This window comes from Ambystoma mexicanum, chromosome 6q, assembly GCF_040938575.1.
Source record: "Ambystoma mexicanum isolate Mex_15411 chromosome 6q, UKY_AmexF1_1, whole genome shotgun sequence".
Taxonomy (NCBI): Eukaryota; Metazoa; Chordata; class Amphibia; order Caudata; family Ambystomatidae; genus Ambystoma; species Ambystoma mexicanum.
This window is the reverse complement of record NC_090937.1, coordinates 39018623-39031385: the sequence shown is the minus strand read 5'-3', so window position 1 is coordinate 39031385 and position 12763 is coordinate 39018623. Positions and strand designations below refer to the sequence as shown.

General features: G+C 43.3%; 1 protein-coding gene across 6 annotated transcripts in view; it reads right to left on the bottom strand.

Moving 5' to 3' along the window:
* Positions 1-12763, bottom strand: part of PTPN13 (protein tyrosine phosphatase non-receptor type 13) — a 1388150-nt gene that overhangs the window by 807863 nt on the left and 567524 nt on the right. For all 6 annotated transcript variants that reach the window (XM_069630435.1, XM_069630437.1, XM_069630436.1 and 3 more), the window contains one exon: positions 10851-11073. In XM_069630435.1, coding sequence (XP_069486536.1) covers positions 10851-11073 — 223 coding nt within the window. The remainder of the gene's footprint in view (positions 1-10850; positions 11074-12763) is intronic.

The following is a 12763-nucleotide window of genomic DNA, read 5'->3' as shown; positions in this document are numbered from 1 at the left end:
TCAGAAAGAGAAACACTATTAAAGGAGGCAGAAAGTAATTCGGTAAGATGTGTTATGCAAATTCGTTCTCTCTAAAATGCTATAGAGGCTGGGAGAATAGTATTCAATTTCTTAATCAGTCCTTGCGAGTTAATTCCTTGGTGTTCCAGCACAACTGTGTCTCCATGGGGCTTCTGCAGGCTGCACAAGCATGAGTCACAATCACAAATGTTGCCTTCGACATTGGTGTAGAGGGAACAAAATGATTTCTTCACTTGTCATTAACTTTTAAATGTTGCAGTATTGTTCTTTTAAAAGGAGAGGCTTTGTATCCTACGCTGGATGTTTGAGTCTGGCTAGGGGGCTGAAATGGCTCCCTGTCAGTATCAACCTTATTGCAAGGAGTCTTTCTAAAGGGTTTGAGACACCACAATTTTCTTGTGGTAGTCAGTGGTGTTGGTAGGGGGTTTGAGTGCTGCTGTGTCTAGCCAGTCATAGTGCAGTGACCCAGTGAGGCTGGTTTGAGATCACCTTATACTTCCACTAGGGCCAGCATCCACTAGCTTGGGGTGGCACCCAGCCCCTTGTTCACCCTACTGTTGGTCCTCAAAGTTAGGCAGGGAAATTCATCACATCTAGTACAATCCGTGGCTATGCCTGGTCTAAAGACACTTGATATTTTGGTAGACAGTTTTTCCCAAATTCCATCAAAGACCAGTTTAAGCACAAGCTGAGAAGAAAGGGAAAGAAACTAAGGCTGGTAAAAATATGCAGCTGATACCCGAGGCGATAGATGGTAAAACTGGTTGCTGGATTTGGAGACCACACAGAAGAAATCATCATCTCCAATAACCTTTTTCAGATGCAGCATTTTCAGACAGCACAGCTAAAAGCATTGATCATCAAACTTAGAAGTGATGGAAAATGTCTTAGGAGACAGAAGGAAAAGTAATGATAAATGTACGTCACGTTACTCCAAGGTGAAACCTTGTCGCAGAGGGAGCAGACTTCTGCGAAGAGTGCAGGGTGTTTGGCACAAGGAAAGAAATGTTCAGAAGTGGACAAGACTAGGTTAGCTCAGACCAGAGCTCGTTAGAGGACCATGCGGAGTGGGCAAGTGAGCAGATACCTGCATTATCTAAAGATGACCATTCAGAACACTGAAGAACCACAGATCTGCAGCGAAGGGGGCTAAGGAGCAGCCAACTGGCTTGACCAAGGGAAAATCCACACGCACAAAAGCACAACTATTGGAGAGGGAAGAAGAACGAATAGCCTGCAGAGAGGCTATTTAAAGCCAGATGACTAAGAAGAGCAGAGATGGAGTTAATAGAGCCATGAAAGAAAATCATTGCATAACTTGTGGAAAAATCAAAAGGAGAATTAACTACTGGGAGAATAAAAAAAAACAAGAGAAGCCAGAGGGCACAGATAACACAGAAGGGGCTTGGCATCTTAAAGCTCTAACCAGATGGCAAAGCTTGAGAGGACATCTGGTCAAGGTGAAGGGCATGCTGAAGTCCAGGATCAGAACTCTGTTCTACAATCCAAGGGCTAGATGGGTTGAAGTTTTTGAATACCTTGAAAATAAAATGAAGATCACTATATCACTTAAATGGTGAGAAGAGCACCATATCACAGAGATATTTGTTAGCGTACTACATCACTTATTTTTGTATTTGTTGTTTATTTCTTGTTATGAAACCAATACAAATATTTAAAAAAAAAAAAAAAAGAAGAGAACTGTAGCACAATAACCCAGGATCATTAAGAAGTGAACCAGGCACTATCCTCCTATGAGAATGACGTGTGGCAAAAAGCAGCCTTGAGACCTTGTGACTATAACCTGAGCCAAAACAAGGCTGGGCGCTATATCACAGAGTCTTTGAATAGGAGCTAGGAACTACATCGTCTCAGGAGGATAGCTCAGGGGCAACGTGCTCGCCTTGGAAGCGAAGTGACACGGAGCAACACGGGTTTGATCCCCGGGTCCGTACTTAAAAACCCCTGGGTATTAAGAGTGTTACAAATATACTATCATATATCCTAAACTGATGCATCTTAAAAGCTGGAGTAGACCAGTCCAGTGTGGGGAGAAAACTCCAAACAGTATTTACCCAAAACTGACCCTTATTTCAGCCTTATCCCATGAACAGAATCCTAGTTCTGCTGTAGCTAATCAGCCTAGTCCCCTTAGATGCGTATTCCAACCAGGAGCAACCTAAGAATGTGCTCAATTTAGAGAGTAGTAGTATACTGATATAAGACTAACCCTGAACCTTCATGATATGACGAATCCGGGCACTGTTGATTTAGAAATTTCCCAAGAAGGGAAGTCATGCTCTAAACATAGTGCCTTTAGGAGTTCATCCCAACAACTGTATATTTGTACAATAACTAAGTTCAATCCTGAGTCCTTAAGTGAAGTGTTTTGTTTATCCACCACACTTACTTTAAATACAACTGTGTTCAATAATTACTATAATTTATCAGTACTACATGCATCCAACATTACACCAGTCATCTACTTTGAATATTGGGTCTGTGAGTAACCTGAAGGTGTCTCACCCGCTGGTCCCCAGAGATCTGTCATCCAGGTGGCCAGTACATGGCCATCCCTATTGGATCCAGCTCCTGGGGTTGACCAGTGGGGGAGGATCACCTGGATGAGAGGTCTTTGGGGAGTGGAAGTGGGACACTGACAGTTGAGATGCGGTACCCCCTTCCTTGAAATACCTTTTCCCCATCCTACCCTGTAGGATACTTAGAAGCTCCCCCCTGCCTTTTCCGACACAAACACTTTCTTACACTGTAACAGACAATGGACTAACACACACCAGAGCCGTTTTCCTGACATGTCCCGAAACACGAGTCAGGCAATTGACAATAACCACGCACATCAAACATGTGATAAAAGGTGGAGCATGAGAGCAAATGGTGAGCAAGGCCGACCGCATGAAGAATCAGCTATTCCAGGACGTCAGTTCAAACGGAAACGAAAGGCAGCGAAACCTGAAAGGACGACAAGGAGGGAAATTCCCTTACCCTTTTCAACCCAGACTCGCGAAATCTCCAAAAGAGGAAACATAAAATCCTGATTTAAAGTTGACTTGTGGAGCAGCAGATGTCAACGGTGCATGGGGGCCTCCCACATTGTTAACCCAGGCAGGTAGGCATGCTGGCTACCGTAATACCGTCCTTGACGCCAGAGGCAAGACAAGCCAAAGGGATCCACACAGCCATCGAGTCAGAAAAAGCTGATTGCAACCTTGGGCTCAACACAGTTTGGTCCGCTATCGGCAACATAGTATGAATGCACAGAACTGATGAACAAAGAACTTGTGCATCTATGAACTTTAAAGAAAGCCCAGTTATGGTCCAGGTGCAGAGGGGTCTGGTGCCACGTGGGCGCTCATTCGAAAGACTCTGACCGGGACCTGTTTTGAAACTGCAAGTACCAGAAGGCTCTATGAGAGGGTGGCGTGAGGTGTCAGAGTGGTCCTACAAGGGTCACGTCAAATCCCTTGTACAATCATAAGTCTCTGACCCATTGCCGAAAGAAAGCTTGGGGAAAGGAACCCCCGCTTTCTGATAAGAATGTGGGTAAAAGCATGAACTGTGTTAAAGATGGCTATGTGAACCCGATGGAGGGATATCAAGGGGAAAGCTAAGGAGAGTGAATCCTGCATTGTGTTAAAACTGGAGTGAACTGTGAAATTGGCAAATGTGAACCCGGCGGAGGGATGCCTCCGATTTGGAGTGAAGAGTAGTACACTTGTGAACATTGTGTTATTGCAAGTTGCATTTGAAAGGCCGTAGTGAACCCGACGGAGGGAGGCCCAAGTTACAAGAAGGATCCGAGCCTGGCGGATGGAGAACCAAGGCGTGAAGAGCAATCGCCTAAGGTTCAAGATTACCTAAGGAACTTTTGTTTGTTTGTTTTGGTGCATCAGGCGTTCTAAGGCAAGAGATTTTGTAGAAAAGAGACTCGGCCTCTGAAGATCCTGGTTTCTTTGAATGGAACTGTAACTTTGTGCTAGCGAGGCCCAGGAGTGTGCTGTGTGCTCAGAAGTCCCGCCTTGTCCCATGGCGAAAACGTGGGGAAGGAAGACCCCAGCCATCATTTTGTGAACATTTTCTTTTCTGGTGAACATTAACCCCCACTAAATGTTTAATTTACCGGAAAGGACTGGCAATAGTTTTTTTTTTTTTTAGTATAGGCATTTTTTATTTGACAAGAAGCCACTAGGACTGCCTTATTATTTGATGGTCGTAGCTTGCTCCCATCTTAGATTTAGGTTTGGATTAGGCATTTATCTCACCGATTATAAAGTTCAATAAACACCCTTGAACTGTGATCACTTGTGTATGTTTTTACTGTTGCCAGCATGAGTTCCTTACAGGCCCTTCATATTAAAACTTCCACTAATGGAAATTAGCAGGCTTTAACAATATTTAAACCAATGTTCGAAACAGAAAAGTATACATAGATAAACAGCTTTTAAATGCAAGAATGCCACAACCCAAAGCGATATGAAAACAAATAAGAGTAAACCACAAACATGAATGGGGCCCATTTAGTCTATGCGTTTACCTTAAATCACAAGCATTAATTGGGAACAAGAGCACACCCAAAACAAACACAAGGGGAAATTATAAGATAATTGGGAACCACATTATAAAGTGCTCATTAGAACACCACACACCAGATGCATAACAAACAACGCCAGGATCAGCTCAGCACACCTCACCACAGCAATCTGAAGGGCACTAGATTCGTTCAGAAGGAATGAACATATTACATCACCTGCAAGAGTTTTTCAAGCAGTGATGACGTTTTATAGGCCTAACATGGCAAACCATATTATCGTGACAGAAAAAACATCAACTACAAATGCAGCATTAAAACTGTAGAATGCACATTACATCTCATATTAACATGAAATATTCCTGAACGATTCGGTTATAAATTACTAATGAAGCAACATAACTAGAGTATATATCAGAACACAACAGTTGTGTACATTGAGATTGTGTGTATGGAGTATGTATGCAACTAGTGTGCATTTGGAAAAATCGTTTTCAGATAGGGGAGCCCACAAAGCGGGACCATTAACCAACAAATTGAGAAATGCTAGTGGAGCAGCTTAGCGCAAGTCTACTTTGGCATCAGGATTGTCACTGACACAGAGGGATACCTGGATAAAAGCAAGCCTTTTAGTATTATGTTTTTGTGCATCAAATTTTGACTAGTTATTCTACGCTTGCCAGGATTACTTCTACATGGAGAACTGAAACAGCCATAGCTTCCCCATCGGCCCCAATGAAAAGAGAATGGGGTACGTCTTATTTTTCTTTGCCCTGTATGCAAAGTTGAGATTAGATGGTTAAAACTTAGCTTGAGGACCATAGGGAGGACCACCCTGAGGGAGACAACCCACTTAAGCAAGACACCAATTTAAAAGTGTGCATTCAGTAACAAATAATTCAACAATTGTGGCTTGTGAGGACTAGCAAACTCCACTATGTACACAGAGCCTTTAGTTCTTGCGATGTACACGGCCTTGTTAAAAAGCTTAAGTAACCAGTGCAAATTGATTAGCTACGATAAATCATGGATGCCTAGAAACATCCAACGATGATGAACAATTGTCACTTTATTGTATGAATTTAGATGGGTCTTGATTCATATGATACAGTTCTCACAAACAACAATGCTTTATGATTGCAACACCTTTGGGTTGGTATATTTGCAACTTCAATACGCTTTGTACTTTGATGGTATCTGTAGTGAATGTATTTGAAAATATAGTTTGCAAAGGTAGCGGGCGCCCCTCTCTCGACAGAACAAGGCCTGATAACCTGTTCAGTGGTTATTAACCACTTGAGAGTTTGCAGCCACTGCTTTTACTCACTGTGCCTTTCACAGATGGGAAATATCCATTTGCATATCAGTCTTTGTCCTGCCCAGGGGCAGTCCAGCACCGAAATGCAATGGCAATTCCAACCTGAACGAGAGTACCACCAGCAACCCCATACACGTGTTTCACCCTTGTTGGGGATCATCAGTGAGGTGAAGCTGATGCCTCTCTAAGCACAGTGAGAGGGAGACCACGTCTGGTTGCCCCCAGGAGACCGAGGGTTACCAATCCCAGGTTCCTTGAAATTTAGTTTGCAAAGGTAGCGGGCGCCCCTCTCTCGACAGAACAAGGCCTGATAACCTGTTCAGTGGTTATTAACCACTTGAGAGTTTGCAGCCACATTGCATTTCGGTGCTGGACTGCCCCTGGGCAGGACAAAGACTGATATGCAAATGGATATTTCCCATCTGTGAAAGGCACAGTGAGTAAAAGCAGTGGCTGCGAACTCTCAAGTGGTTAATAACCACTGAACAGGTTATCAGGCCTTGTTCTGTCGAGAGAGGGGCGCCCGCTACCTTTGCAAACTAAATTTCAAGGAACCTGGGATTGGTAACCCTAGGTCTCCTGGGGGCAACCAGACGTGGTCTCCCTCTCACTGTGCTTAGAGAGGCATCAGCTTCACCTCACTGATGATCCCCAACAAGGGTGAAACACGTGTATGGGGTTGCTGGTGGTACTCTCGTTCAGGTTGGAATTGCCATTGCATTTCGGTGCTGGACTGCCCCTGGGCAGGACAAAGACGGATATGCAAATGGATATTTCCCATCTGTGAAAGGCACAGTGAGTAAAAGCAGTGGCTGCGAACTCTCAAGTGGTTAATAACCACTGAACAGGTTATCAGGCCTTGTTCTGTCGAGAGAGGGGCGCCCGCTACCTTTGCAAACTGTATTTGAAAATATGTTTGCGTTTATTCAATTTTTACCTTATAGCTAAAATGTTGAATGTTTTATCGTATGGTTTATGGGTCATAATTTCAAGTCACAGTTGAGCAAAAAAATGATACTTCTATAAAAATCTCCAAAATGTTCAACTGCCCTTGTTTTGACAGTCATGGTGAAATAAACATCAAATTGATATAAATGAGATCCAAACCAACGTCTATGTATAACTTAAGTTGTTGTCTATACCAGGTCACATTACTGTACCCTTAAAAGCAATTTAATCAAAACACAACTATGTTTGTATTGCTCTCTCAAATATGAATACCACTAGTACATCCACTATTACCAGGAACACGTGCTGCTCCTCCTGACTCGTCCATCACTTCTAAGTTTCCCTGCATCGCTTTGAATCAGGCTAAGGGCAGCCTAAACGGCAGGTGTATTGAAATACCTTTCTAAAACCCTGTACTTTGTATTTCCTGATTGTATTTGTTTTTATTTATACAGTGCTTAATGCCTAAGCACTTCACAAAAGGTCTGAACGGTACAACAGGACGTGACAATAAAAATCAATTAGCAAGCAGCTGCTCTTTTTAATTGAAGTTTGAAAAGAGAGAGTGAAGTCAAAGATCAAATGGAAATAGGAAGGGTATTCCTGTGCTTGGGGTGAGAAGGGAGAAAGAGCAGAAATGAGAGGAGACACAGGGAGGAGGAACAACCAAAAGGAAAAGAAACAGAGCGAAGCGAGCAGGGGACTAGAAAGAGACTAAGGACGAGAAATAGGGGGGAGCGAGACCGTACAGACATTTGAATACCAAGCAGAGAAATGAAAACAGAAATTGGGCTTCAAAATTCAGCCACGGAAGAGAATGCAAGGTAGAGGAGATAGAGTTGTGAGGAGAGAGTGCAGAGGACGCGGATTGAAGAATGATAAATAGAGCAGAGTAGAGCAAGACGAGAGAGAGGGAGACCAAGTAGCAGGCAGGAACAATAAAATAAGCGGGAAAAGACTAAAAGTTAAGAACCAGTAGGCTTTAAAGAGGTTGAAAAGTTGAAATCAACAAGCGTGGAAGATCAAGGAAATATGGGATGAAAATGAGAGATAGGAGTCAAAAATAACTCCAAGATTGCCGGCCGAGGCAGAGATAGGGAGTAAAGGAGGGAGAAAAGAAATGGAAGGTGGCAGGAGAGGGGAGGAATGGTAAATGCGGGCAAGAAATGAACATCAGTTTTTGAGGGATTAAGATGTAGATAGTGAGAAGATATCCACGATTGGATAGATAGTAGACATGCTGACAGAGGGGAGTGGATAGAGTATGAAAAGGACAAGAAAGAAAGATGTGTGAATAGTCTGCATAGAGAGGGTAAGGAAAACCAAATAAAGTAATAATAGAGCCGATGGGAGAAGTGTAGAGAGAAGAGGAGAGGGCCGAGAACAGGCACACAACCGGAAAGAGAAGGGACCTGGGAGGACCAACCTACCTAGGAGATAGAAAAGATGCGGTTAGTGATATAAAATTTAAACCAATTCAAACAGAGTCCCATAGACCAAGATGAGAAAGTTGAGAGAGCAGACTAGAGTGGTCAGTGGTATCAAAAGGCAGCAGGAAGGTCAAGGTGTACTAGGAGAGAGGAGTGTTTAGCATAGCGTGAAGATAGGCGACTCCGATACTGCCAGAAGAGCGGTCTCTGTAGAATGACGGGAACAAAACCCAGATTGAAAGGGAGGAAGAACAGAGTGTTGATTGACAAATGAGGAGAATTGGGAAATATTTCGGAAGAATCAATCAAAATAAGTAAGTTAACATTTGAACTCTAGTACACAAAACATGAGGGAGGCACCAAACCTCTATTTGTGTACAAGACAGGTGCACAATGGCACAGCGGTGTAGGTGCTCGAAAGTCTACAAAACACCCCCCACACTAGGACTACTCTCCCCACACATTGCAGGGAGTGATTTAGTCTGATCAGTTTGACAAAGGAAGGCCAACCTAGTGTCTTACAGTGAGCAGACGTAAATACCAGCATTCGTAAATGAAACTGGAGGGGATAAAGTTAATTAGATGGAGGATCAGAGATCACGCCAGGACTAGACCCATTACATTCTATTAAGAACAGGGGGGTGCTCTGTATTTTTAAGTGTTGGCTCATAGGTGTTGTTTCTGACAAGTAGTCTAGCAAAAACTCTTGCCATCTATAACGGTAGATTGAAATGTGTACGAACACATATCCACCGCCAAACTTTATTTGTGTTAACGCCCACCTGTCCGGCGGTATTACCGCTGGATCACAGGTTGAGGGGTAAACCTTATTCCCCATTGGGTCCACAGGACTCAATGGGGAATTTTCGGCGCAATTACCCCAGTATTACTGCTTAGAGCTGGGAGTAAACATGCCATACTCATGATTGGGCGACCCTTAAATGCAGCGGTAATCCCATTAGCACCGCATTTAAGGGCCACTGCCCAACTCGTGATGAGGCTCAGTGTGTTTTGAGAGTGTGATTTGGTGAACATTCCGTGTGTGCCTTTGATGCAATTGATTGCCTCTCGCTGATTGAATGCAAAGAGTCCCACATGTCCAAGGATTGACCCAATAGTGTTTTGCTCTACTTTGCTTTGACCTTTATGATTATAATTTTGAATGCTTCACTTGCCTGACGTATAGTAATGGGATGAATTATTGCGGCATTTGAGGGCGAACTTGACATTCGGTAAACCTATTGACTTTGCCAAGTCTTTTTATTTTGATGACTACTAATAATCAGGGCGGGTACTAACGGTGAGAGGAGGGAACTGAAGCTTTGGAGTTGTACTGTAATTCAATTGGAAATTAATGCAGCGCATTCTTCTCTTGTACAGCAATTTGCTGTGAGGCATTCTGAAATTGTGCACCGAATAAGATCTATGTGATGTTCAACATGCTGAAAAAAGTAGGTAGATTTCATGCCCTTACATTAGAGGTTTGTTTGCAATTCATCCTTTGTAACATACATGCCTTCTTTTAACAAAGAGCGCACAAGCCAATTAGTACATTTTTTGTAGTTTCATATAGCGTCACACGCAGAAAAGAGCAACAAGCCCTGTCAGAGGCCTAACAGGGGGAAAAGTAGAAGAGGTCAGAGGGAGGCACCAGTTTAAGAGTTATGGTACACAACACTCACAGGACAGCTGGCCACATTCCTGGAGGAAATACATGCACAAATACAGGTAGGTGAGATTATGTTGAGAAGGAACAAAGTCACCCTAGAGGGCTAAGCACTGTGATGCTAGGTTGCTAGTGCAGAGTGGGACATGTGCAAGAAGCTAGCAGAGCTGGGCTTGCAGTGCTTGTCCAACAACCGGGTGTAATGTTGGTTTTTGGGGAGTTAAAAACAAACTGTTAGGTTGAGAAGGCCCTGAGGAGCAGGTATAATTTAGGGACTTCCTGAAGTGCAGGTACCCCACCTAACCTGAGAATGGGGGGCGGGGGGGTTGCTCTGCCCAATTTTCTCCCCTGGTTGCTTGTAAATCAGTTGCTGCCAAATTGCTTACACTGCCTACTGCCCTGTTATTAACTCCCTGCTAGCTTGTATCTCTGCTTCCCTCATGGTGTCCTTCTGCATATGACTTGCAAAGTGCTCTGTCGTGCCCTGAAGGTAGGTTGCGGTGAATAAAATAACCTAATGAGAATAATTTTAGAAGGGAAAGTTTTTTGGTATTTTGTTTTACAGTGTAGCTCCCTGGACAAAACCTCTTTTTTCCTAACCTAATGTAGTGAGGTCCTTCACTGGGGACATTGGAAATGGTTGTGCCTAGTAATGAGTCATAAATCGCTGGTAGGCAAATGCATGTATTAACCAGGTAGAAGACAGCCTTTTTTACTAGGCAGATCATTAAGTGGTTTTCTAGATGCAGTGATCTGCCAAAATGCCAAATTACATCGAAGCAGTTTTCTGGAGTATTTGCAAGGACATCATATTACTTTCAGCAATGGAAAGAATAAATCACTGCAGCCACCGCAATCCAGATTTATACAAGCTCTTAACACCAAATGTATTTGCAATAATGTTAAAAACTGAAAAAGTACCCTCAATTTTCTTTGGGTCATAGCAGTTTCCATTGCCATCTCCCTCAAAGGATCCCGAGTGATATCCAGCATGGACGCCCTGACAATCTCTCCAGGATAGAGGCTGAGCCGCGACTGTCTCAGAGCCAGTCTCGCCTGCATCTGCTTCATTTCCTCCTCTTGGCGCTTCTGCATTATTTCCTGACTGATCAAGGTCCCTTCAGGTTGTGCTTCATATTGCCTGCTATAGACAGAGGTCGGATGGAAAGGAGACCAAAGCGAAAGATGAATCTCGAGCAAGTGAATTAACAGTTACATACTTTGGAAAAAAAAACGTTTAAATACAATTCATTCAATGAGGTAGGTCAGAATCAGGAGACGGACAACATGGCATTGTAACCGACTTCCTTTTTATTTTTCAAACAGAAACCTGAGTCCGTAGGTCGATGATTTATGGCTCAAGTCTATAAAGGCAGAAAAGAAATTCCCAATTAAGGAACTCTCATCCCCTGCACACTTTCAATAGCTCAATATGTGAGTCCAACAGTTCAGTGAAATACTTAATGTTTTTGTCTAAATCCTTATTCACAAAATTCAGTTTTTCATAGTCAACTTATGAAACTTGGTTCTCCCCAAGACATAATGTGAATGTACAAACTTGCCCCTGAAGAAGAGAACTATCTCGAAACGCATTGGGCCACATGAATAATACATGTTTATGTTTAAATTGAAAAATTAAAGTCATTCTCTATTTTGTTTGATAACTAACTTGACTATGAAAAACTGAATTTTGTGAATAAGGATTTAGACAAAAACATTAAGTATTTCACTGAAGTGTTGGGCTCACATATCGAGCTATTGAAAGTGTGCAGGGGATGGGAGTTCCTTAATTGGGAACTTTTTTCTGTTTTTGTGATTTACAACCCTTATGCCAGGGTTAATTGTTATCTCATGTGCCCCTGAAGTCCATTTACTAACATTGGTCTTAAAAATATTGAAGAACTCCCCCCCACCTTCCTAAAATCCTTCATTGAAACACAGGTGTGCAAGGTGAATACATTGGTTGGTTCACGTCTATAAAGGAACTATCCAAAGGATGCTGATTAGGATGTCTTTACAAAACCAAGAAAGTCCTCTGTCCAGAAGTGTATGCTTACCTGATCGCTGTCCCTACCACTATTAAAAAAACAAACAATCTTATAAAAGATACACTTTGGCTCGTGACCCTTAAAATCGAATAGTTGCTGGTTTGCAATCCCCACCCTGGTATGTCTTTCTCAATGTTCTTCCTTTTATAACCATCAGGTCCATGTCCCCACGCCCCCCCTGTGGTGAGGGTATCCCTGATAATCTTTACCAAGAGAGTTCATTACTTTTGTTCACCCCGCTTTGGGGTATGGTTTTGTTCACCCTCCATTGGGGTCTTGTTTCTCGTACTCTGGCTTGGTGTTTGGTTGGGCTTTGTCTCCCCCCTCCTGATTCCCTGGAGCCACCACATACCTCTTGTTTCGTTGTGGTGATTCTACAGAGAATCTGGGAGTTCGGCATAGGTGTCAAAGTTTCCTCAGAGTCTAATTAGTTATTGCCTTCAAGCGGAGCTTGCACCTTTCACCCGCTAGTTTTCTGCGGGTCTCAGTTCCTCAGCACGGCGGTTGTCGGGGTACTTGTGCTCAGTGCTTTTTCTCTCACCCATGCATTCCTGGTTCCTCGTCCGGCAGAGCTGCCAGTGTTCTGCAGGATCTGCACTGTTGGGTCCAACATGCCGGGCGTATGCTCGCCTCTTCCTGCCACGCCTCCTAGGAGGCGGGTTCTGCGGATCTCTAGCCATGCAGATGTCTTTGTTCCAAATTTGATTGGCTCTTTATCTCTCCTGTTAGGGGGTGGGACTTCACTCTCTCAGATTCTGTGCAGACAGAGGGTTAGAAACCATATAG